This window comes from Hoplias malabaricus, chromosome 4, assembly GCF_029633855.1.
Source record: "Hoplias malabaricus isolate fHopMal1 chromosome 4, fHopMal1.hap1, whole genome shotgun sequence".
NCBI lineage: Eukaryota > Metazoa > Chordata > Actinopteri > Characiformes > Erythrinidae > Hoplias > Hoplias malabaricus.
In genome coordinates, this window is record NC_089803.1 from 67,101,958 (window position 1) to 67,128,824 (window position 26,867).

Here is a 26,867-nt window from a genome sequence, read left to right on the forward strand (position 1 = left end):
AAAAATATATATCAACACCAGTGACCTTTAGTCCCTAAGACAGCACTGCATTAAAACCTTAAATCTGTTGAATCCTAGCCCTGGGAATAGTTTGATGAACAGTTGTCTATTAACACCATCTGTCACTGCATTCCCAAGGGTTAGTTAAACACAAGAACAAGGTAAAAGGCAGATCCTGTTTTTGTACTCGCTATCTTTTTAATATATTTTTTTTCATATAGGCATGCCCCCCTTGGTATTAGGCAATGCACACACGTTTCCTTTGTGCCTGCATTGAAATGGCTCCTGACATTTGAAGAAGACAAAAATAGCACAGCTGAAAATGCTAATTCAGATCTTAATCTGTGAAACTAACATTTTTATTGATCGCAGTTTGATGAGTTTAAATATAGTCTGTTTTTCAAAAGTTATATAAAGCCCTGACCAAATTAAAACCTCAACTCTGAGCTGTTAGTATGTGAACTCTCAAGTCACTGGTCCTTAGATGAGCTCAGACATTATTATTATAAGACGTTTTGAACAGATCTCATGGCAAACACCAAGTCTCTGGGAAAAGAGAAAATAAACATGACTGAGATGGTAGACATGAACCACAAGGATTAACAATAAATAAATAAACCAGATTTTTTTAACATACTCCAGTTGTCTGTAAAACTTTCCTTGTACAATTAATAATAATAATAATAATAATAATAATAATAATAATAATAATAATAATAATAATTCATTCATTCATTATCTGTAAGCGCTTATCCAGTTCAGGGTTACGGTGGGTCCAGAGCCTACCTGAAATCATTGGGCGCAAGGTGGGAATACACCCTGGAGGGGGCGCCAGTCCTTCACAGGGCAACACACACACACACATTCACTCACACCTACAGACACTTTTGAGTCGCCAATCAACCTACTAACGTGTTTTTGGACTGTGGGAAGAAACCGGAGCACCCAGAGGAAACCCATACAGACACAGGGAGAACACACCACACTCTTTACAGACAGTCACCCGGAGGAAACCCACATGGACACAGGGAGTACACACCACACTCTTCACAGACAGTCACCCGGAGGAAACCCATACAGACACAGGGAGAACACACCACACTCTTCACAGACAGTCACCTGGAGGAAACCTACGCAGACACAGGGAGAACACACCACACTCTTCACAGACAGTCACCCGGAGAAAACCCATGCGGACACAGGGAGAACACACAACACTCCTCACAGACAGTCACCCGGAGCAGGAATCGAACCCACAACCTCCAGGTCCCTGGAGCTGTGTGACTGGGACACTACCTGCTGCACCACCGTTCTGCTTAATAATAACAAATATTATTATTATTATTATTATTATTGTTGTTGTTGTTGTTGTTGTTGCACTATTAATAATGATTCAGACTCATGAATGTTTTTACATAATTTGAAGAAAAACATAAACAAAATAAATATAGCCCCCCCCCAAAGAGACAATCTCTCTCTCTCTCTCTCTCCCTCTCTCACCCGCTTGCCCTTTGCGTTTGTATATGCTCTTGCCAGTTGTGTCCTTGCTGCCTTTAAACTTCCAAAAAGATAAACATTTATGCTCTAGTATAAACAGTATCTGTCCCAGATTAAGACAGGAACTACACCCTAGAGAGACCAAACAACAGGAAAAGTTCAAGAGCAGTGTAGAGCCCACAACTGGATACAAGATCATCAGGTTGCATTTGTACTAGAGAGACTTCATTCATTCGTTTTCTGAAACCGCTTCATCCTAATCAGGGTCACAGTGGGTAAAGAAACCAAGGCTGGTACACCCCGGACAGGGCCCCAGTCCATCACAGAGCATCACACACTCACACCTGTGGGCAATTTCACACACTCACCCAGTCGCTGTCACACACTAACACACACCTGTGGACAGTTTCACACAGCCAGTCCACCTACCAACATGTTTTTTTTTTTTTTTTGACTGTGGGAGGAACCCAGGGCACCCGGAAGAAGCTCATGCAGACAAACGTAGAACACTCCAAACTCCTCAAAGGCAGCCCCCGAGATGGGAACTGAACCCTGAGATTCTGGACTCCTGGAGCTCTGTGGCAGTGACAAAAATGAAAAAAATTCTATATATATTTGTAGTGAAAAAATTGTATTTATATATTGAGAAGAAGAAACAGAAGAGACACTTTATTAATCCCCTCAGGGAAGTTGCTTCTCTTCCTTTAACTCATCCGTGGAAGTGAACACACAAAGACACACTGTTGAGTAATTCTTCAAACACACTAGGTGTAGTGAACACACACAACCAGAGCAGCAGGCTGCCAACCACCTTGACTTCTAAGAGCTGTTTGGGGGTTAGGCGCCTTGCTCCAGGGCACTTCAGTCATGGATGATATTTTCTTGAACGGTTCTGGGAATATAACTGGCAACCCAATGCTGTTCATTGGAACTCACCTCAGTTACAGAAAGGGTTTTTCTGTCCAAGAAGTAACCTCTGGTTCTTTAAATGACCATCACAGGGAACCAAGGAGGACATTTAGGTGCATTGTCACTTTTTCATAAAATATTAGCAATGTTACTGATCTCTTGCTAACACCTTGTGGCAAACTTTGGTAACTACATAAATGACTGCACTGTTTCAGTTTTGTTGTAGAGTGGAGAAGTAAAAACATCCTGCCAGAATTAAAATTGAAAATCGAAACAGTATAATGAAAATGCAAATAGAGTTTTACCATTTTTTTTCCAAACATGTGCATAAATTGAACAAAATTGAAAATGAAATGAAATAACCCCATTTGCAATTTCACTTTTCACTCGAGCATGTGTCAGCACTGAGAAAATTAAAAGCTTTTTGTCATTTCATTTTCAAAACAATGCTGGTATTTCATGGTCAAATTTAAAATGAAAAGTTTAACGAGAAAAAGAGCGAGAAATATTCTTCATGGACTGGATAAAAAGAGTCAAAATGAAAATGAAAATGAAATAAGTATTTAACTTTTCATTTTCAATTGCAGTCTTCAACAAATAGGACAAAATTAAAATTAAAATGAGAAGCTAAATACTTATTTTATTTTCATTTTGACTCTTTTTATCCAGTCCACGAAGAATTTTTGAATTTTCTTTTCCTCGTTAAATTTTTCATTCTAAATTTGACCATGAAATACCAGCATAGTTTTGAAAATGAAATGATAAAAAGCTTTTTATTTTTTATTTTTAATTTTGTCAGTGCTGACACATGCTCAAGTGAAAAATTAAATTGCAAATGAAGTTATTTCATTTCATTTTCAATTTTGTTATGACATTTGCACACATTTATTCATTGTCTGTAACCTCTTATCCAGTTCCCACGCAGACAGAGGGAGAACACACCACACTCCTCACAGACAGTCACCCGGAGGAAACCCACGCAGACACGGGGAGAACACACCACACTCCTCACAGACAGTCACCCGGAGGAAACCCACGCAGACACGGGGAGAACACACCACACTCCTCACAGACAGTCACCCGGAGGAAACCCACGCAGACACGGGGAGAACACACCACACTCCTCACAGACAGTCACCCGGAGGAAACCCACACAGACACAGGGAGAACACACCACACTCCTCACAGACAGTCACCCGGAGGAAACCCATACAAACACAGAGAGAACACATCACACTCCTCAAAGACAGTCACCAGGAGGAAACCCACAGGGAGAACACACCACACTCCTCACAGACAGTCACCCGGAGGAAACCCATGCAGACACAGAGAGAACACACCACACTCCTCAAAGACAGTCACCCGTAGGAAACCCACGCGGACACAAGGAGAACACACCACACTTCTCAAAGACAGTCACCCGGAGGATTCTGGGCCTTATGCACAAGCAGTGCCCAAGGGTGTGGGTGCCTGTCCTCAGACACTATTTGTAGGCTCGGACACACCCAAAACATTACATTTACATTAGTTAGGAACATTTATTGTGATATTTAAATTATATTAATATTTAAAGGAAAATAAAATTCCTCAAGGGTCCCCCTCCCACTTGGAGCCCTGGTAACTCAGTCCCACTTTTCACCCCACTATAACGCCCCCACATATATGACTTCTGCTCATCCCAGAGGTATTAGATGCAGCTCTTATTTAGTGAGTGTTAAGGCAAGGAGGAAACCCACGCAGACACAGGGAGAACACACCACACTCCTCACAGACAGTCACCCGGAGGAAACCCATGCAGACACAGGGAGAACACACCACGCTCCTCACAGACAGTCACCCGGAGGAAACCCACGCAGACACAGAGAGAACACACCACACTCCTCACAGACAGTCACCCGGAGGAAACCCATGCAGACACAGGGAGAACACACCACACTCCTCACAGACAGTCACCCGGAGGAAACCCATGCAGACACAGGGAGAACACACCACGCTCCTCACAGACAGTCACCCGGAGGAAACCCATGCAGACACAGGGAGAACACACCACGCTCCTCACAGACAGTCACCTGGAGGAAACCCATGCAGACACAGGGAGAACACACCACACTCCTCACAGACAGTCAGCCGGAGCAGGACTTTCAGGTCCCTCGAGCTGTGTGACTGCGACACCTGCTGCGGCACTGTGCCACCCCTAAGCAATTAATAAATTAATTAATTATTTCATTCATTCATTCAGCTTCTGAAATTCTTTCATCTTGATTAGGGTGACAGTAGGTCGAGAACCTACCCAAGATCATTTGCTGCAAGGCCAGGACAGCCCCTGGACAGGGCCCCAGTCACCTGTTATTGGACTGTGCAAGGATCCCAGAGAACCCAGTTCGGGATTCTTAAAACCATGGTGTCGCTGGGATTGCACTTGTTATGTTGGGAACCAGTGCCTGTCTCACTTAACATCGTTGCCATCTGTTTTAACCAAAACAGTGCTAGAGCTGGAGATAAAAGATTAGAGCCAGAACAGCTTCATGGTTTATCCACATTTTGAGCACAGCCCCAGAAAACATTTTCCCGTTTTTATTTCCTTTATTTCTGTTTTCAAATCATACCGCACATAACAGACCAGCTACACCATAACTCTTTAGAAGAAATACATAAATAAACGTTTCATGTTTTGGGCTTTGGAACCTATTTCTGTTGGTGGAAATGTGCAGAACATTTCAAAATAAGGTGTAAGAACTTCAACTGAACCCATTTCACGTTGGTGGAAAAGGGATAACAGACAGTGCCCCAATGCAAGGAGTGAACCCAGGACCCCAAGACCCTCCCAGTAAAGATTTAGCCGTTGATTCAACGTTGAAATAACGTAATGACTGCCGTCTAATCAACGTTCTCTTAAGGTTGAAAATGAAAGTTGAAAAGACTTCCAAACAGACATTGAAAAGACGACTATTAGACTATTATTAACGTCCATTGACGTTATTTATTGGTCCCGAAATTAATCACTTGTATAAAACGCATTTTGGACGTCCACTGACGTTATCGATTGGTCACCACTTAACTAACTTATTAAGATGGATTTTGGACGTCCATTAACGTTTAAAATATGTCATTGACGGACAGACTACTTTTAGACGTATTTTGAACGTCCAGGGACGTTCCTTGTTTACTGGAATTGAGCTGTTTGGTGGCAACACTGTGTATAATGTCAATGTGCAAATTTATTAATCATTTAATAAATTTCATTGTCTTGACAATAAAGTTGACACTTTTTATTACATTTTAATTGTTTATGATGTAGCATACTTGGAAAGACAACACAGAGGTGGCACTAGGTGTCTCTGTCTCACTGCCACTCACTCTCTCTCTCTCTCTCTCTCTCTCTCTCTCTCTCTCTCTCTCTCTCTCTCTCTCTCTCTCTCTCTCTCTCTCTCTCTCTCTCTCTCTCCTCCCCCCACAGACGGTCAGGCGACGCCTCCCATTCTTGTAAATTGTGAAGAGCAGAGGAGAGTGCTGAGGGGAGACCGGGGTTTGCGGAGATAAACCGGGGGGCTAGTCGGAGAGCTGACGGGCGGTTCTCTGAGGTGCTGCTGTGGTGTGACGACAAATAGCGGTTCCGGTTTCGGTGCTGTTGGAGATAATAATGTCAGCCAGACCCGGCTTTTATCGTCAGGAGCTGAATAAGACCGTATGGGAGGTGCCGGAGAGATATCAGAACCTCACGCCGGTGGGCTCGGGGGCATACGGCTCCGTGTGGTAAGTTCAGGTTTAGGACTGAGGGTGAGGCACGTAACACAACACGGTTCACTTCCAAACACTCTGTGCACCTCTGTCAGGCGCTGTGTGTGTGTGTTTTTTTCTCAGGAATGAGCTACAGGCTCCTGGCTCTCTCTGGGAGAGGCACTGCGTTGTAGCGCTAACCGTGTAGCATTTAGAAATACGAAGAACAGTGATTTTTGGCTTATTTTAAACGATATAACCGTCTTCTAGTTAACCCAAGTAATTGACCTCAACGCCACTTCCCTGGACGCTGTTTGTTGACGATTGCTACAAACTGGACATCGCCTCAGACGCTCTGCCTGGTCATCATCCTCATCACCGACGACGTGCCAGGCTTCCCTTCATTGCCCTTCAGTCTAGCCTTCAGTTTCTATTCCCTGGCAAAGAAATTAAAATTTTAGCTTTTAAACTTGCCATAACTTTTGCATATTTCCCCTCAATAGATTCAATTCAGAAAATGATACATATTTGTGTTAAAAATATGCACCCAGTAAACAAGGAACGTCCCTGGACGTTCAAAACAGGTCTAAAAGTAGTCTGTCCGTCAAGGACATATTTTAAACGTCAATGGACGTCCAAAATCCATCTTAATAAGTTAGTTAAGTGGTGACCAATCGATAACGTCAGTGGACGTCCAAAACGCGTTTTATACAAGTAATTTATTTCGGGACCAATTAATAACGTCAATGGACGTCTAATAGTCGTCTTTTCAATGTCTGTGTTTGGACGTCTTTTCAACTTTCATTTTCAACCTTAAGAGATTACGTTATTTCAACGTTGAATCAACGGCTAATTGTTTACTGGGACATACTGTAAAATGTGTTGGTCGACCAAGGGAAGTCATGTTTATGTATACAACTGGAACCTAACTTTATTATTTTTATGAGCATATCCCACTGTTTGGGTTTACAGGATTGTAATTCCAATAATGTACATCTAAACAACGACAACTATAAATGCTAATCATCAGGCTTTAATATCTAACACTGAATAGACTGTCCAGCTGTGATTGGTTGTTGATGTTTTCATGGACACAGCACGTGGCTTGGCTACCTCTGTTTGGTCTGTAATTCATCATCATCATCACCTTCGTTTCCGCTTGTCCATTTCAGGGTCGCGGTGAATTATAATTCAGCTCTCGTTATTTTAAAACTACTCTTTCAAACTGTGATTTTGATATAAAATGATAAACTGTTGAGCCCCAAATGCACAGCGATACTGTAATCACATTGGTATTGGCCAGTATTTGCTCAGAAACTACATTTTTGGCATCAAAGAGAGAGAGAGAGTTTTAAATTTCACATTTTTATATTTTCATTTCAATATTTATTGAGGGATTTATTGAATCCTGAAAGAATGAAGGGCAGCACGGTAGTGTCGCAGTCACACAGCTCCAGGGACCTGGAGGTTGTGGGTTCGCTTCCCGCTCTGGGTGACTGTCTGTGAGGAGTGCGGTGTGTTCTCCCTGTGTCTGCGTGGGTTTCCTCCGGGTGACTGTCTGTGAGGAGTTTGGTGTGTTCTCCTTGTGTCCGCATGGGTTTCCTCCGGGTGACTGTCTGTGAGAAGTGTGGTGTGTTCTCCCTGTGTCTGCATGGGTTTCCTCCGGGTGACTGTCTGTGAGAAGTGTGGTGTGTTCTCCCTGTGTCTGCGTGGGTTTCCTCCGGGTGACTGTCTGTGAGGAGTGTGATGTGTTCTCCCTGTGTCTGCGTGGGTTTCCTCCGGATGACTGTCTGTGAGGAGTGCGGTGTGTTCTCCCTGTGTCTGCGTGGGTTTCCTCCGGGTGACTGTCTGTGAGGAGTTTGGTGTGTTCTCCTTGTGTCCGCATGGTTTTCCTCCATGGTGCTCCGTGGGGTGCTCCGGTTTCATCCCACGGTCCAAAAACACATGTTGGTAGGTGGATTGTGTGACTGTGTGTGTGTCTGTGTTGCCCTGTGAAGGACTGGCGCCCCCCCCCAGGGTGTATTCCCGCCTTGTGCCCAATGATTCCAGGTAGGCTCTGGACCCACTGTGACCCTGAATTGGATAAACTTACAGATAATGAATGAATGAATGAATGAAATGTTTAGCCAACACTGTGCTACACAAATTACATTGCATTGCATTCTATTAATTTCACTGCATTCAGAACTTACTACCACTACCAAATGTTACATTTCTCTGTTACACATTTCTGTGTAAGATGAATCTAATCCCACTAAGTACATTTTAAGTATTTCTATACATTTTCAGATTATGGCAGATGCTTCAGCCCACAAACCCCATATAGGTGCATTCCTACAAAGGAAAATACTTCATGATAACAATGGTCCATTATATGTTGAATAATACTTACAGTGAAACTTGTTCAATTCAAATATGTATGACTTGTTTAACTAAATAGAGCTGAAATTTCTTGTTGCAACATTGCTTGTTAGCATCTCACCCTTCAATACCTGAGTGTTTCAGCTGTAAAAACTATGCAAGCCAATTTGGAATGTGTGATGAACAGGGGATTAGATGGTGCTAGGGATTCACTGATATACACACATCCTTTTGTACACTTTAAATCATCTTCAGAATACTCGAATGATCTCTAATAATGACTATAAATAAATGTAGTCAAATAAATAAAAGGCAGATAATTTAACATAGCCTAGTTGACCAGCAACTATCTTTCAGAGTACCATAAATACACCAAACATTGATTTGAAATATTGGCCAAATCTGTTTATCTGGGCTTTCTAGACAAAATAACAGCATCCATAGGATATGTGATGCATAATAGTTAAGCTAATTGTGCTCCAGAATCTGCAGGAAAAAAGTGTAGCCTTGCTACTGCTTTTCAGTGGACATTGTGTGCCAGGTTAGGTGCTCAAACAACAGAACAAAAGAGCTTTCACTCAATGCAAATGCTAAAATGCACAATGAACTTGCCCCATATTGCCTGCTGGCTTTGACTCTTGTAGCACTGACTCCTGACTGGGAATTTCAAAATTCAGCTTGCCATCATTACCATTCAACTGACATATGCACCAAGAACACACACTTCTGCAGAACTCAATTATTGTCTTCCTTTAAGAAAAGTTTCCTAGCTTCCTGCAGAAGTCTCCTAGCTTTACCATCAGACGCCCCCCTGTTGTGAGTCATATGGTTGCCATGGTAAATTGTATCCTGCATCACATTACAGTGTCCAACCTGGCACAGTCTGAGGATCTGATAGTGATTCAGACAGTGCTAAATATTTTACAGACTCTTAAAAATACATATGTATTTATATTTCATCACTGTCATGGGAAAACCTAGGGTAGCATTTTTGATTAAAAAAAAAGATTTTGCTATGAAAGTGCCAGTGTTGAAGTGTGCGTGTGTGTTGTGTAATGGTTAGATGTTGGCACATGCCAGAGATGCACCGATATGGGGTTTTGGAGCTGATGCTTATGTTCAATCATTTTTATTTGTGTTTCTGTTGATACAGATACAGGAGAATGTATAAAATGTAGAAGCATACCTGGATTATTATTATTTTTTATTACTGGAGCATACTATTACAGCTAAATGAAGGAAATTCAGATGTTTGATGCTAAGGCACTGATTCATGAGACAGCTTGGGTATCAAGGGTTCCACCATCTGTTTCAGGCACAACAAGAGTGTTATAGAGTCCTTCAGTCACTGCAGGTGTGAGTAGTTGCCAGGATGGACCCCAAGTGGAAAAGACCAATGGGGGAATCTGTGACACTGCACCACCTTTGTACATTTTTTATAGAAAGATGATACAGATAGCCCTGTGTGAAACAGATTTTAATATAATTTGTAAGGGAAATATGAAACATTTATTGATTACTCTTTTATAATTTTTCCTGTTTCAAAGCATATAGACTGATTTATTTAAAATAAAATAACAATATTGGGCGGCACGGTGGCGCAGCAGGTAGGTGTTGCAGTCACACAGCTCCAGGGACCTGTAGGTTGTGGTTCGATTCCCGCTCTGGGTGACTGTCTGTGAGGAGTGTGGTGTGTTCTCCCTGTGTCTGCGTGGGTTTCCTCCGGGTGACTGTCTGTGAGGCGTTTGGTGTGTTCTCCCTGTGTCTGCGTGGGTTTCCTCGGGTGACTGTCTGTGAGGAGTGTGGTGTGTTCTCCCTCTGTCTGCGTGGGTTTCCTCCGGGTGACTGTCTGTGAGGCGTTTGGTGTGTTCTCCCTGTGTCTGCGTGGGTTTTCTCTGGGTGACTGTCTGTGAGGCGTTTGGTGTGTTCTCCCTGTGTCTGCATGGGTTTCCTCCAGGTGACTGTCTGTGAGGCATTTGGTGTGTTCTCCCTGTGTCTGCGTGGGTTTCCTCCGGGTGACTGTCTGTGAGGCGTTTGGTGTGTTCTCCCTGTGTCTGCATGGGTTTCCTCCAGGTGACTGTCTGTGAGGAGTGTGGTGTGTTCTCCCTGTGTCTGCGTGGGTTTCCTCCGGGTGACTGTCTGTGAGGCGTTTGGTGTGTTCTCCCTGTGTCTGCGTGGGTTTCCTCCGGGTGATCCGGTCTCCTCCCACGCTCCAAAAACACACGTTGGTAGGTGGATTGGTGACTCAAAAGTGTCCGTAGGTGTGAGTGAATGTGTGTGTTGCCCTGTGAAGGACTGGCGCCCCCTCCAGGGTGTATTCCTGCCTTGCCCCCAATGATTCCAGGTAGGCTCTGGACCCACCGCGACCCTGAACTGGATAAGGGTTACAGATAATGAATGAATGAATTAATGGAAATAACAATATACAAATATGTCAAGCTTTTAAAGGGCTTTTAATAAAAAGTGAAAACTAAAACACAGCAATTAATATGCCTTTGCTGCTCTGGAGTTTACTGCTGTGTCTCTGAACTGTAGCCATGTTAGTGGACAAGGAAATACATTTATTGCAGTGCTGCTAAATACTTTTATTAGTGATTTGGCTGTTACTTGAACCTACTGGTTACAACATCTACTCCAGCTGTTTATTTAGTTGGAGATTAGATTAGTTTGATTGATTCGTTTGTATAGCTGATTGGTTAATTTTATTGCTCTATAATGTTATATATTTTGAAATTATCAAAAACTGTTGGATAGTTGTTGAAATAGAAAGCATGATTTGTGTGTTTTGGGGATATATATTTAGGATGTGTGCTCAGATACAAACTGATACTGTAGCGGTCTGATGCTGTCATTCGTTCCTGGTTTTGCTTCTTATATTCTGATGAGAGCAGGTTCTATTAGTGCAATACAAAGTAATGGCATCCAAATGAATAATTAATAATGAGCAGCATTTACGAACCAGCTGGCCTTGCTGAATCATAAAACCTTTAAAGTGGAAAGATAATTTAAATCCCTAGATATTACAGCGTAATCTGAGGGTTTGTTTTTACATATTTTAAACAAGTTGCATGACCTAACTTACAAATGTGTTACAGCAAATGTATCATTTAAAGTCTAAAGGAATGGCCAAAAACGGTTAGGCAGCTAAACAGAAGACACAGTGTAAAACCACTGTCAAACTAACTGGCCCTATCATCAGCTAACACTACTGTCATGTGTGGGCAGAAAGGCCCTGCCATCATTCTGTTAGCAAACATAATACAATCCGTCACTTTGAATGCTGTTGATCCGACAAATGACTTGTTCGCAGCTGTTCAAAAAGAAGCAGAGGCTGGCTTTACATATCCCAAAGGAAACATTTGTTGGGGTTCATGCTTCCAGACTAGCAGCATTGTGTGATTGCTGTGAAATTGGCAAAAAAAGACGAGTTAAAAATTGGGAAAACCCCAAAAGCTACTTATACATGGGCATGTGTGAAATCCTCTATATGTGGTTGACTTCTCAGATTTTCTGTTTCTGCCTTCCTGGAATTTACCAACACTGTTGCAGGAAATCAATGCGTGGGAGTGGAAATCTCTTTGGTTTCTCCTCTGTAAGTGATGTGCAAACCGATCTAGGCTTCTGATAAAGCACAAAATTGAGCCATTCACTTTCTGTCAGGAGTAGCCAGACGGTTTCCATTTGAGCTGGAGCATTATCGCAGTTCAGATTCTTTATATAGGATCCAAGCCTGAATATAACTGTACACTATCTGTCCATAAAAACTCAAATGTGTGTAACTTTTGACCACAAAGGCCACGTTTTATGTGTCTGTGTAATTGTCATTGCACGTGAATGCTCCATGGTCCTGGGGACCTTTTGGTTTCTGGGTTCTCAGGACCGCTGCTCAGTTCAGGGTGTTTTTCTGTCTTTCACCCAACGGTTCTGGGTTGGCTTCAGACCCACCTGGAACCAGAGGAAGAGGAGGTTACAGAAGATGAATCAATATATAAATACATGCATGATGCTTGTATTTGATTGGCTTCTGTTATTCAAAGATCAATGCAACTTGAAATGTATACATCACACTTAATTTATGGCCTCAGTAGAAATTAGAGCCGGGCACAGTGCACCTCTTAGCAGTGTTGAGGAGAGCCATGTAAGGAAGACCAAAGTGTTGGGGAATGTGCACATGACCAGGGGCTGCTTTTTGTCAAGAGAGTGACAAAAGCAGGCAGGAGTGAGTCGGGCTTGGCCAGTCTCAGAGTTTACACGTTCCTCAAGGTTGCATCAAAGCAGTATTGTGCTACGTGTATATTTGACAGAAAGTCCCCATACTTTTAGACTTAATAAGCTTTAAAATACCCTTCAGTATTTTTTATAGATTAGTATATTGTTGTTTCTTATATGTTCTTCTCTTCCCTACTCTCCTCACTTCTCCTCTCCTCTCATTTCCTTTCTTCTCTACTTTTCCCCAGTTCGGCGTATGATGTGCGGTTGAGGCAGAAGGTCGCCGTTAAGAAGCTCTCTCGGCCGTTCCAGTCTCTCATCCACAGCAGGCGCTCTTATAGAGAACTGCGACTCCTCAAGCACATGAAGCATGAGAATGTGAGTTAGCCACACTCACAATCACTCAAAGATATGGTCAATCAAATTTCATCTCTTGCCCTGTGGGGGTGTCGGGATGCTCGTGCTGAATCAGAATCAGATCTGCTCAGCTGCAGTTATAACATTGGAAATGACTCAACAACTAACAACTGCAGGTTACTGAAGCAAACCTGCTTCTTGAGATGTACCTCCCTGATGTGTTGATTTCTGACCCTGATTAAACATCTGTACTATAGATTATCAGATGGACCAGAGGCGTTAGGTCTGGATTAGTGCTGAAATGTTTAGGAAGGTACATCTCTAGGAGAAGCTCGCTATGGGATGTGTAATGTGACGTATTTTAATAATATGGTTTGAGTTTAGTCTTTAATAGTGTCGCAGTCACACAGCTCCAGGGACCTGGAGGTTGTGGGTTCGATTCCCGCTCCGGGTGACTGTCTGTGAGGAGTGTGGTGTGTTCTCTCTGTGTCTGCGTGGGTTTCCTCCGGGTGACTGTCCGTGAGGAGTGTGGTGTGTTCTCCTTGTGTCTGCATGGGTTTCCTCCGGGGGAGTGTCTGTGAGGAGTGTGGTGTGTTCTCTCTGTGTCTGCGTGGGTTTCCTCCGGGTGACTGTCTGTGAGGAGTGTGGTGTGTTCTCTCTGTGTCTGCGTGGGTTTCCTCCGGGTGCTCCGGTTTCCTCCCACAGTCCAAAAACACACGTTGGTAGGTGGATTGGCGACTCAAAAGTGTCTGTATGTGTGAGTGTGTGTGTTGCCCTGTGAAGGACTGGCGCCCCCTCCAGGGTATATTCCTGCTTTGCGCCCAATGATTCCAGGTAGGCTCTGGACCCACCACGACCCTGAACTGGATAAGCGCTTACAGATAATGAATGAATGGCTATGTTGAATCCCTTTGATAGCATTCCCATGTTTAAATACTGCTACCTTAATACCCTTTAAATCTTTTAATCCAGGTTAATCATTCTTGAACTATTACACATCCTTTAATTTTTATGTAATTTCTTAATTTGAGTGCTATATATTTAATTGTGTATGTGTTTATTGTTTTCATAGGTTATTGGGCTGCTAGATGTTTTCTCACCTGCTGCATCTCTTGAAGAATTCAATGAGGTGTAAGTATCTACTTAAATCTCTGGGCCTTGTATTTTGAAACTATTTTCATTGGCCTCCACCAGTAATTATGGCAGCTTTAAGCTTTTAAACAAGTGTGTTTACTTGTTGGGCAGCAGGTGGTGTCACAGTCACACAGGTCCAGAGACCTTTTGGTTGTGGGTTCAATTCCCGCTCCGGGTGACTGTCTGTGAGGAGTGTGGTGTGTTCTCCCTGTGTCTGCGTGGGTTTCCTCCGGGTGACTGTGAGGAGTGTGGTGTGTTCTCCCTGTGTCTGTGTGGGTTTCCTCCGGGTGACTGTCTGTGAGGAGTGTGGGGTGTTCTCCCTGTGTCTGCGTGGGTTTCCTCCGGGTGACTGTCTGTGAGGAGTGTGGTGTGTTCTCCCTGTGTCTGCGTGGGTTTCCTCCGGGTGACTGTCTGTGAGGAGTGTGGGGTTGTTCTCCCTGTGTCTGCGTGGGTTTCCTCCGGGTGACTGTCTGTGAGGAGTGTGGTGTGTTCTCCCTGTGTCTGCGTGGGTTTCCTCCGGGTGACTGTCTGTGAGTAGTGTGGTGTATTCTCCCTGTGTGGGTTTCCTCCAGGTGCTCTGGTTTCCTCCCACGGTCCAAAAACAGACGTTGGTAGGTGGATTGGCGACTCAAAAAAAAAGTGTCTGTAGGTGTGAGTGTGTGTGTGTGTGTGTTGCCCTGTGAAGGATTGGCGCTACCTCCAGAGTGCATTCCTGCCTTGCCCCAATGATTCCAGGTAGGCTCTGGCCCCTCTGGGAGCTAGATAAGGGGTTACAGACAATGATAGAATGAATGTTTACTCGTTTACAGTGGGGTTAATAAGGAATCCCGAGTGCCTCTAAAAAAGTTATTTCACTAAACAGTTTTATGATAATTGTGAAATAAAACGTACTACCTCTCTGTTCATTCCAGTTACCTTGTCACTAATCTGATGGGAGCGGACCTAAATAACATCGTCAAGTTTCAGCGCCTTTCAGACGAGCATGTGCAGTTCCTCATTTATCAGCTGCTCCGGGGCCTTAAGGTTATTCACAAGACACGATTCCACTGAATCTTAAGGACAGACAAAAGCTTGACTCTGGACAGATCCTTATTTTTTCTGTTGTTTGTTCTCTGTATTTTGATTTTGTCTATATTTTCTAACCACAATCTTACATTCCTCTTTTTCCTGAAACAGTATATTCATTCAGCTGGACTGATACACAGAGTGAGTGTCAGTTTTCTCTCTTACTCTTCTCATTTAAAGAGGTCTGTAATTAGTCGTAGCTGTAGCATTGTGGATAACTCCCTCTAGGATTCAGTTTCTTTTATTGAACAACAGTCAAGGCTCCTGATGTGGCCTGAAGGACCTGATTAACTAAACTTATTGCCATGTAATTTTTCCAGGACAAGTAAAATATTCAGCAACTGGGCAATCTGTAATTTATAAATAATAATTTATTGGTAATGCTGGTAATGCTATTTATTATTACAAGTAATACTTTAACTATTAGGCCACAGTAAAGCAATATAAATAGTTAGTAAAGTAAGATTATAATTGTTATACACAACAGCATGTTGTTAACATTAGGATATTCATTTGATCCAGTTTCCACCGACTGTGAATGAGCTCTTACATTGTGATGAATGAGGAGGTACAACAAGATCAATAATCGTCAAAGGGAGTTGATGCAGTCTGGAGAATGGAAAACCAATCTGGTTACAGCCATGTTCTAATAAGCTTGTCCATTACAACTTTACAGATTTAAAATTAAAAGTAGGACACTAAAAAGCTGTGACATTAAATGAAATGTCGTGGGCCAGAACAATCAACACAGCTGTAGATTATTCTGAAATGGCCCAGATAGCTGTAAAACCTAAAAATTAAGTTATAATAAATTAATATCCCAAACTAATCATATTTTAATGTCAAAATCTAATCACAAGGCACATTGCTTGAAAAGCAAAATGAAATGTATACAGGGGGTCCTCGACTTACACCAAATATCGGTTTACGACACGAAGTAGGAACGGATCAACGTCGTAAGTCGGAACCTACGTACATATTGTACGTAAATAACATACTGTAAGCACTTATCCTATCACCTATCCTCCTCGGCCCTGAGCCGCGTAACCGTGTATTCTTCCGCCGCACACACCACACACGAAGTTCACGTTACGACGTTTACGACGCAAAACCACTTAAGTCGAAACAAGGCTTTATGCAGTAAATGGGAGATGTGACGTAACCCGAGGACCTCCTGTATAGATAATTGCAGTATATTTATTATATTTCAGTTAATTATTGTTCACAAACCTCATGAAATATTGAATAAGGCAGTAAACCTAAAAAGTAGCTTTAGGTGAATAATTTATTGAATAAAATTGATCACTTTATGAAATATGCCACAGAGGCATGTCATTGCAAGCTTTGGACAGTAGAGTATCTTTTTTTCTTTCTATGTATGGATGTGCTATAATGTTGTTTTTTATTCTTATCTGCTTTTCAGGACCTTAAGCCAAGCAATGTAGCTGTGAATGAAGACTGTGAGCTGAGAGTAAGAAATTACACAGTCATAAAAAAGTTATTGTTATTGTTCAGTGATTTTGTTTAAATATTTGAGGATAATTTTGCGTTAAGCCCCTGAGCCACTGTCTAATCTAATCAGTCAGTTGTTTATATGATGATTAGATCCTGGACTTTGGCCTGGCCAGACAGACAGATGATGAGATGACAGGGTATGTGGCGACTCGCTGGTACAGAGCGCCTGAAATCATGCTGAACTGGATGCACTACAATCAAACAGGTGAGAAAGCACTTATCCCAGCACAGTCAGTAATGCTCAGTGGTCTTTTGACATCAGAGATGTGTTTCTACACTTATCTGCAAAAGGTCAGTGTAGCTACATATTTTTTTTCTGCATGAAAGATCCATTTATAAAAGACTCAAAACTCAAAAAAATATATTAATATATTTATTAATTGATTGCCGACTAATTGATTAAACTAAGGGTGTGCTTCCGCATCGTTGGAATGAATACCTGCAGTCACACAGGTCCTTTATGGACATCGGACATCCTGGTCTTTCACTTGCTAATATTTCAGGTTACAGACTCGTACATATGATTGTTGCCCTGTCCCTTTAAACCACGTCTGGTTCCACTCATTACAATGAATATAGCTAGAAGCTTAAGTAGTAAATAAAAGCTTCAATTATGAATTCCTTAAAATGCAAGCCATATAAATTATGATTAAAATGCATTCATATATTATTTCCTTTTTTCCCTGTTTTTTTTCTTTATCACTTATGACAGTGCAATTTTCTTATAAAAATAGTAAAAAGAGTAGAGTATCATCATTTTGTTCCCACTTTTCCCAAGCCGTAAATCAGCCTTGTTCTTGTTTGTATTCTAATAATAGCTATATAGTCATAAAACTGATTTTAAAGGAACATTAGGTAAGATTTGTTATTTTTGCTCCTGGGATTCCCCTTCTGTTGCAGAGTGTAATTCACTTTTACAGCACTGTCCTGAAATCAATAGGCTGCATAGTGCAGTTTCTTCAGTGTTGAGCCCCAAGTAGCAATGGCCGAGCTCAGAGGCTCTGTGAAGCGTCACAATGATTCTGAAGCTGTAATTTTATTTAAAACATTCTACCTAGTGATGCTTTAATTAATTTTTAATGGACATTTTAAAATAAAATAAAATTGATCTAATTTTATCTGAGGAAATTAATAGTTGAATGTAAAAATAATTCATTTTATTTATTATTGATTATACTTATTAGGAGTTTTAAGTTAAAATACTCTTTTAATTCAGTGTGGTGAGTTTGGCAACAAAATTATGTATTATCAGTACTGACATATAAAAATAATTATCACCAGAATACTAATGATTTAAAAAGGTATAATGTGAATTCATTTGTGAGTGTTTGAGAAATATGTTCCCAAGATGGGTGATGATGATTGATTGTTTTTGTCTATATTTCAGTGGATATCTGGTCTGTTGGGTGCATTATGGGTGAACTTCTCAAAGGGAAGGTCTTGTTTCCAGGCAACGATTGTATCCTTTGTCTTTGTAAAACTAGACACACATCATAGTGTTGTCTGTGAAAGAGCCAGAAGAAGAGTGCTCTGTAAGTGGTTTAATTAGATTACAGATCCTAATGGCAGGAAGCAACATGTATAATCATATCTCACAGTAAGTTCACATAGGGCACAGTCAATTCACTTTTTGTAGTAATGCAGCACTATAATCAATATCAAATGAAGATTCACCCAAACCGGTTCTTTTAGGAAGTAATGGTTTCGTGGTGGGTTCTGCAGTTATGAAACGATGATTGGTTCATTTCCTATTCACAACTGGTTGCTGCAAAATCAGCAGTTCACATTTTAGAAATCCCTGAAAGCCCTGTAATACAAATGGCTGTAATACGGTTGGCTAAAAACTTATTTTAATTTCAGCCATGATGAGACTGGAAATCATAGTTGCATTTAAAAGTTCTTCAAAATGGAAAAAGATTAGAGTTATAGTGAGCTGGTGTTCTATAAATATGTAAATGGGTTTTGTCTAACACTGCTCATATCATGTCTGAAAATAGATGTTTTGCTGTTTAAGCGATGTTTTTACTCCACCAAAACTGACACCCCACCACAGTGTGTGATGAAATAAATGAAGTATTTGGTGTTCTCTTATGTGTAGGTGGGTAGCACTCTTCCAAATGGTCATGCCCCCAACTGTGGTAGCAGGTGCTTTGCTCTAAGCACAGTATAAACACAGACAGTCCTCTATTTTGCCAGCTCTTTGTTTTCTTCTCAATCCTGGCTTCTTTACAAAACTGTTATAGAGAAATAAGAGCATTCTCATTTCTTACCTGCGTTTTCTTGCCCATAGTAATGCACATTTGCCCATTTGTATTTATCTTGTTCTAGATATACTATTTAGATTATATGTTTGCTTGTTAGTTTTAAAACTGTTCAACATTTGTACTTTTTACATTACTACATTAGTAATTTTTCTTTTCATGTGACACAATATGATGTGATTGTCATCATATTCCATTGTTTTGTGATTAGCATTATTTGAACTATTATAATTTATGGATGCTTTGCTAAATATTTATTCATTCATTTTAATTATTATCTGCAACCACTTATCCAGTTCAGGGTCGTGGTGGGTCCTGAGCCTTCCAGGTATCACTGAGCACAAGGCCACCCTAGGAGCTAACACACCCTGAAGGGGACGCCACTACTTAACAAGGCAACACACTCACATATTCACTTACACTTATGAAACCCTTTGAGCTGCCAATCCACTACCAACGTGTGCTTTTGGACCGTGGGAAGAAACCGGAGCACCCGGAGGAAACCCACGCAGTCACAGGGAGAACACCCCACACTCCTCACAGACAGTCACCCGGAGGAAACCCACGCAGACACAGGGAGAACACACCACACTCCTCACAGACACTCACCCGGAGGAAACCCACGCTGACACAGGGAGAACACACCACACTCCTCACAGACAGTCACTCGCAGGAAACCCACGCAGACACAGGGAGAACACACCACACTCCTCACAGACAGTCACCCGGAGGAAACCCACGCAGACACAGGGAGAACACACCACACTCCTCACAGACAGTCACCCGGAGGAAACCCACGCAGACACAGGGAGAACACACCACACTCCTCACAGACACTCACCCGGAGGAAACCCACACAGACACAGGGAGAACACACCACACTCCTCACAGACACTCACCCGGAGGAAACCCACGCAGACACAGGGAGAACACACCACACTCCTCACAGACAGTCACTCGGAGGAAACCCACACAGACACAGGGAGAACACACCACACTCCTCACAGACAGTCACCCGGAGGAAACCCACGCAGACACAGGGAGAACACACCACATTCCTCACAGACACTCACCCGGAGGAAACCCACGCAGACACAGGGAGAACACACCACACTCCTCACAGACACTCACCCGGAGGAAACCCACGCAGACACAGGGAGAACACACCACACTCCTCACAGACAGTCACTCGGAGGAAACCCACACAGACACAGGGAGAACACACCACACTCCTCACAGACAGTCACCCGGAGGAAACCCACGCAGACACAGGGAGAACACACCACATTCCTCACAGACAGTCACCCGGAAGGACCCTGGAGCTTTGTGACAGCGACACTACCTGTTTCACTTTACTAATTATCTAGGGCTACATTGTAGACACTGCTGAACATCCATCAATCTTCCCACTGTTCTACCATTGTCACAACCTACACCTGGTCATTACACAGACTTGAAAGCAGCAGAACTTAGGTGTTCTCTTTAACACCTGTTCCGCAGACATAGATCAGCTAAAGAGGATCATGGAAGTGGTCGGCACGCCAACTCCTGATCTGCTGAAAAAGATCTCCTCAGAGCATGTGAGTATCTGAGGATTTCTGTCAGGTTTCCAACACCTCTTTGCTTTGTTTTCATTTCCATGTTTAATTCTGTCTCTGTTTTTGGTTTTCTTTTTTTATTTAGATTTCCATATGTTTGTGTTCTGTTTTCTTACCCCTATGTGTTCTTGTTGTTATTCTCGTGTTTATAGTCATTATTATGAGTTCCTTTTTAGTGTTTGTACTACTTTCCTATAAGTTCCTGCTTTTCATTGTTAGTTTCTGTCTCGTTCCTGTTTGTGTTGAAATAAAGCATCTCTGTGTATTCCTCCACTCCTTGTGTCTTCCATGCCTTCAAGACATTCTGCATGGTTGGTTAGTTCTGGATCGCTTCAAATCATCCCAAACCTATTGAATGGTTCTTCATCACTCCAGGGAGCACAGTTGTACTGCTCCAGTGCTCTGAGGCTTTCTATCAAAATGTAAATTTTAATATTAGCCAAAATTATTATTTGTATATAAAGTGTCTTTGAATTAATTAAACTTTTGTCTCTACTGGATTTCTGTGAAGCTGTAAATTATCAGCAACCTATCATTCTTGATAATTTTTTTCACATTTTACTTTATGATTTGTTAATTTCTCTTGCCCAGGCACAGAAATACATACAGTCCCTTCCCTACATGCCCCAGCAGGATCTGGGGAAGATATTTAGAGGAGCCAATCCCCTAGGTGAGAGTTTAGCCTTTATCTTATCCTTTGGTTCTAATGAAAGTGCATGTGGAGTTCACTCAAAAACCTTTTCAAAGCTAAAAATCATAATGACTCAATTTACAATAAATGCATTGGCATTTTAATGTGCTGATCTTACACCTAATTTTACTTCTGAACGTTATAATCCTCTGTCTCTCTCTTTCCTTCTCACCTTCTCTCTCTAACCCTCTTTCTCGCTCAGCGGTGGATCTGTTAAAGAAGATGCTGGTGTTGGACTGTGACAAAAGGATTTCTGCCAGTGAGGCTCTGTGTCACAGCTATTTCTCTCAGTATCATGATCCTGATGACGAACCTGAGGCACCACTGTACGACCAAACCCCAGAGAGCAAGGACCGCACCTTGGAAGAGTGGAAAGGTAAGACAGACAAAGACATATACCTCTTTCACACGTGAACTCGGGAGAAATAATAGAGAAACCCTGGAGTATCGGTCCGGAGATGTCCTGGAGTGGCCCTTTCACACAATTGATGATATATAATATTGGGGTAAAAGAGAAATTTGATTATTTTTGCCTAAATTTAATTTGCTCAGTACATCCTGAATAAATATTTGTCTGATTTTATTTAGATGGCTCTGTTTCCTTATCATGTCCTCATTAAGCGCATGACTCTGTTTGTTGTTGTTCTTGACTCCGCCCTAGTCCCTGCCTTTGTTTCATTGTCTCCAGGTATTCCTCGTTTGTCTTGTCTATTTATACCCCTTTATCTGCAGTGGTCTCTTGTGTGTCAATGTGTGTGTTTCCATGTCTGTGTGTACCCGTGTCTACACCGGTTCACGGCTGTCCCCTGTTGGCTCCTGTCTGTCCTTGTCTAGTCCTGTTTAGTTTTATCTAGTTTGCTTGTGTTTGTTTTGTTATAGTTTTGTTTTAGTCTTTGTAAAAAAAGTTCCTTGCATGTGAGTCTGCCTCCACGTCTTCCCTGCTCAGCTGTGATAGTCTTGATACAGAAAGCACCACAGGCCAAATTGCACCTTACTCATGCACCATCATATCATTTAACTGATATAAGTAATAATAAATATATAAATAAGTAAATATTATGTTTTGTAGTAAGCCATTTCTGTTAATGGGTAAAATGTTATAAATTGTAAACATCTGTATATTAATGTAGGGTTCATGTATTTCTTGTACCACACATATCTTCAGTGATCAAATTACTTTGCACCATGGAAATATGACAGTGAAATTATTGCCAAAATAGGATTTTTGCATTCTGCTTTGCACATGTAAACAGTGTACATGTACACAGTGTATCTATACAATATATCTTATTCATGTATCTTAATCTTTCATTCATTCATTGTCTGTAAGTGCTTATCCAGTTCAGGGTCGCGGTGGGTCCAGAGCCTACCTGGAATCATTGGGCGCAAGGCGGGAATACACCCTGGAGGGGGCGCCAGTCCTTCACAGGGCAACACAGACACACACACACTCACACCTACGGACACTTCTGAGTCGCCAATTTACCTACCAACGTGTGTTTTTGGACTGTGGGAGGAAAACAGTGCACCCGGAGGAAACCCACGCAGACACAGGGAGAACACACCACACTCCTCACAGACAGTCACCCGGAGGAAACCCACACAGACACAGGGAGAACACACCACACTTCTCACAGACAGTCACCCGGAGGAAACCCACGCAGACACAGGGAGAACACACCACACTCTTCACAGACAGTCACCCGGAGGAAACCCACGCGGACACAGGGAGAACACACCAAACTCCTCACAGACAGTCACCCGGAGCGGGAATCGAACCCACAACCTCCAGGCTCCTGGAGCTGTGTGACTGCGACACTAACCTGCTGCACCACCGTGCCGCCCTATCTTAATCTTGTACTATGGATTTACATTTCTAATATTACATTAACGTACCATAAAGCTTTTCAGTAGCTTTCCTCTTGGGCCTGTCACTAATCTGAATTGAATAATCTCAAATTAACTCAGCTGTTTTTTTTCTCGGTGCTTAAATGAATGTCCTTTTCTCCCCTCCCTTCTCCCATACTGTTTCCACAGAGCTGGTGTTTGAAGAAGTGAACAGTTTCAAAGCACCTGTCAGCAAAACAGACAGCCTCCAGGCCGAGCAGTAAAAGACACAATATTCTGTCCATGGCATCCACTGAGGAAGGTGTCTGTCACAGCAGACTCAACACTGAGGATCTAAAGACTTGTTGGATGACTGTGAACTAATCAGAGGTTATAACGATGCATTCCCAAGGCATGATGCCTTTCTTGAGAGTGTGTGTGTGTGTGTGTGTGTGTGTGTGTGTGTGTGTGTGTGCGCATACATGTGGGTTTGTATCTGCTTGCTTTCCTGGATGCTGGAAGGTAGCATGTGTCTTATTGGGAGAACACATTATGGACACATTACATGCACAACCAGTATACAACTTTTACAGGGAGCATGCCGTTGTGTATATATTCTGGGGTTTTTTTTTTCTTTAATGGGATAAAATGAAGGTGTAACAGGATACGGGTGTTAATCAGTGCAAACCAAACTAAATACAACACGGCAGAAGAGGAGAGTGTCAGTCTAGTGGGGGTCAGTAAAATAGTTCGCACTAAAAGATGTGTTGAAAATAATGGAAACAAGTTAACACCAGATCATTATAAACAATATGCAAAACATTTTACTGAATATAACACTAATGCCAATATGTAATAAAAGACATTCTAGACTAAGAGTCTTACAAATTCCTAAAACAGAATGTCTGAAGGGCAACCACTTTAAAACGTCAATTTTTAAAGGGGAATTCCAGTAGTGTTTCAAATTTCACATGCTTTGAGAGGTTTTTTTTTAATGGTTAGTAGAGAACATTTACACATGGATATTCTTTGCTGTGTTGGTGTTGGGGAAAAAGGGTTGCAATGTCTGTAATTAAAATGTTTACAGTGTTTTTATATGCAGTCCATAATGGCAAGTAAACCTGTACCTGATTTTACATGTAATGTTCTTATTCATAAAAATATGGTGGTAAATCTGAAAAAAAAAAAAAAACTCTAGTTTTCGAGTGAGAACACTGTGGAAAATGAAGATTTAAGACTTGAGTTTCTGAAAATGGCATATACAGTGGAACCTCTACTAACGAACGCCTATACTAACGAACTTTCCAAGATATGAACCGGGCATTTGAATATTTTTTGCCTCCACCAACGAACCACGACTCTAAAAACGAACCCGAGCCTCCGCTGAGCCGGCGACTGGAAATGTCCACTGACCCCAATAGGCGAGTCTCCCAGCGCCCAGACTTGAGTGAGCTTTTAAGATTAGCACATTGTAGTTTTAGCAATTTAGCATTAGTGTAAATAGCAGACATCGAAATTCGTGCTAAGTTAAGCCGTATCTACGCTTCGTCTCCCCATATTCACCACCTACTCTCCGTTATTCCCCCCACCCCCCACCTCCGTCATACAGCCAGTGCCTGTGTTACTCCTCCAGCCAGTCGTCACGTCTTCAAGGTAGCGATGTGTAACCACTTACAACTTTATTATTTCTTTTTTATTACTGTTTCCACTGTATTTCTTTTTTATTTTTAGTAACGTATTTTTTTACTAATTTGAGAGTGTTGTAAACATATATCAGTTCAAAAAGTGAGTTTCGGGGTGGGGGCTGGAACACATTAATTGCTTTTCCATTATTTTAAATGGGGAAAATTGACTCGAGAAACTAACTTTTCCACTTACGAACCGGGTCACGGAACAGATCAAGTTCGTAAGTAGAGGTTCCACTGTATATCATATTACTGAATAAATGTTTACATCTTAGAGATGTACTTTACATTGAGGAGAAATTTTGAAACATTGTTATTCCCCTTTAAAAATGTCCAAAAAAATATATTTGACAGATGTGGCGTCTGTAAAAAGACACTAGGAAATGATTACTTGCCTGACATACGTTTAGTCAAAACTGGATCATTGGCTAAACATTGCTGATTTTATTGATAGGGAAGTCAGTAATAACAGCTGTAACATGGTGTAATGGTACTGTCTTCCAGGAGTGGACACAAGTGAATGGGTCAGTATGTATAACAGTATTCCTAAAGGTCTGAAGCGCTATAAATTAATTACTAATATGTTCATGTTCATTTTTGTTTTTCCTATTTTGTTGACATCTGTCATCACTATTTTTGTAGAGTTCATATATACAGTACCTACAGCATGTCTAAATATTGAAGTATGATATCTCGGTATTCTAAAACAATACATCGTTTACTCATCCCAATGTCTCTTAGTTGCATTATAGAGAGCTCACTTACCTCAGACACTTTCTGTTCATGTGAACACAGACGATCTGATTACGAAACTGTTTTGTGTCCATGTTTTACGTTACTTAAACAGACTGTTCTTCCATTGACTAAATGAACAGGAGTACATAGGCATGCTACGAGTGCTCTTGTTCAAAATGAAATGACTGCTTCAAAAAACACTGGATGAAACCAAATGACTTGTTAGTACTAATGAGTGGTTTACATTGCACTAATCAAGCACCTATCAAACGACATCTTTATTAATACAATTGACAGCTACAAATATCCAGTTTAACCCTTGCTTGATTCAATTAGCATAAATGAAAGGTTTGCTACCTGAAGTCTGTTTTGATGTTCCTTTTTTAAATGAGAAGATACTGAAAGATTTTCCAATCCAAATTCTTTTTAAATATTGTAATTGTTTGTTCCGTGTTTATATTCTCTGCTGCATCTGAAGAATGTTTTACCTCGAAAGGTAACTGATTTACACTGAATGTTTTTGATGTTTGTGAAGTATGTTTTATATTTCCAAATCCATGAGTGGATTTATTATTTTTCACTGGATTTAGGATCTGTTGGTTTTTGTAGTGCTGTTTGTATTTTTGTTGTTCATTATGTTCTTCAAATTTAGACTTTAGAGATGTGCCCTTTGGCTGTGGATTAACTGAGGTCTTTAGCTATATCTGGTACAAAGAAACACATTTCAACATGAAGATTGCCTTTAACCATGTTAAATAAAGAAATAAATAGGTAAAGTTGTGCAAGGTTTTTTAAATGAATGTAATACACTAATGAGACACAAAAATAAACCACTGACAGATGATGTTAATAACACTGATTTTTCATTACAGTGGATCCTATCGAGGGGTGGGGTATATTAGGAAGCAAGTAAAAGGCCAGTTCTTGGATGCTGATTTTGGAAAAAGGGGAAATTATTTTGCATTAACATCTGACAGATGTTACATAGGCCATATTTAAGTTTCAAGGCCTGATCTGAGGAATCATATTTTCGTTCATGTTGTGGATTTGTGGGTGAGTGTAGATCGCTTACCTGGGAAAGAGATGGCATCAGGATTAACCTTGAACATAAGGGAAGTCAGCAGAAGCAGTGAGATGCTCTGGCCAATTTTCTGGTGGGAAGCCTTGGGTTCGGACATTCACATGTATTTTACTTTGTCCAACTCCATAACACTGTTGCAGGCCAAGTCCACCCCTTTGTGGCCACAATAGTGCTGGGAAAAAAAAGGTGTTGACTTGGCCTCCAGATTCCCCAGATCTCAGTCCA

The 26,867-nt window shown here is 41.5% G+C and overlaps 1 protein-coding gene across 2 annotated transcripts; it reads left to right on the forward strand.

Moving 5' to 3' along the window:
- The first annotated feature begins 5,927 nt into the window (after positions 1-5,927).
- mapk11 (mitogen-activated protein kinase 11) lies at positions 5,928-26,303 on the forward strand. 2 transcript variants are annotated; one of them, XR_010802186.1, is made up of 12 exons: positions 5,928-6,159; positions 12,942-13,071; positions 14,123-14,181; positions 15,096-15,207; positions 15,361-15,390; positions 16,673-16,720; positions 16,855-16,969; positions 18,152-18,223; positions 20,526-20,605; positions 20,923-21,045; positions 21,215-21,293; positions 21,517-21,544. XR_010802186.1 is itself a non-coding variant. In XM_066667814.1 (12 exons), exons 1-12 carry the CDS (start codon positions 6,047-6,049, stop codon positions 23,423-23,425), a joined length of 1,086 nt encoding a protein of 361 aa, XP_066523911.1. In that variant the 5' UTR covers positions 5,928-6,046; the 3' UTR covers positions 23,426-26,303. The 2 variants fall into 2 exon arrangements, 1 of the variants encoding a protein (XP_066523911.1); XM_066667814.1 differs by lacking the exon at positions 20,923-21,045 and adding an exon at positions 23,352-26,303 and having other exon boundaries at positions 21,517-21,690.
- Positions 26,304-26,867: the final 564 nt, after the last annotated feature.

What these genes read in the sequence shown, in the direction of transcription:
- mapk11 (XM_066667814.1), top strand. Translation starts at nt 6,047, where the DNA reads ATGTCAGCCAGACCCGGCTTTTATCGTCAGGAGCTGAATAAGACCGTA. An exon ending in CTTGAAGAATTCAATGAGGT is followed by an intron (nt 14,182 to 15,095) that starts GTAAGTATCTAC and finishes TGTTCATTCCAG; the next exon opens with TTACCTTGTCACTAATCTGA. An exon ending in AAAAGATCTCCTCAGAGCAT is followed by an intron (nt 20,606 to 21,214) that starts GTGAGTATCTGA and finishes TCTCTTGCCCAG; the next exon opens with GCACAGAAATACATACAGTC.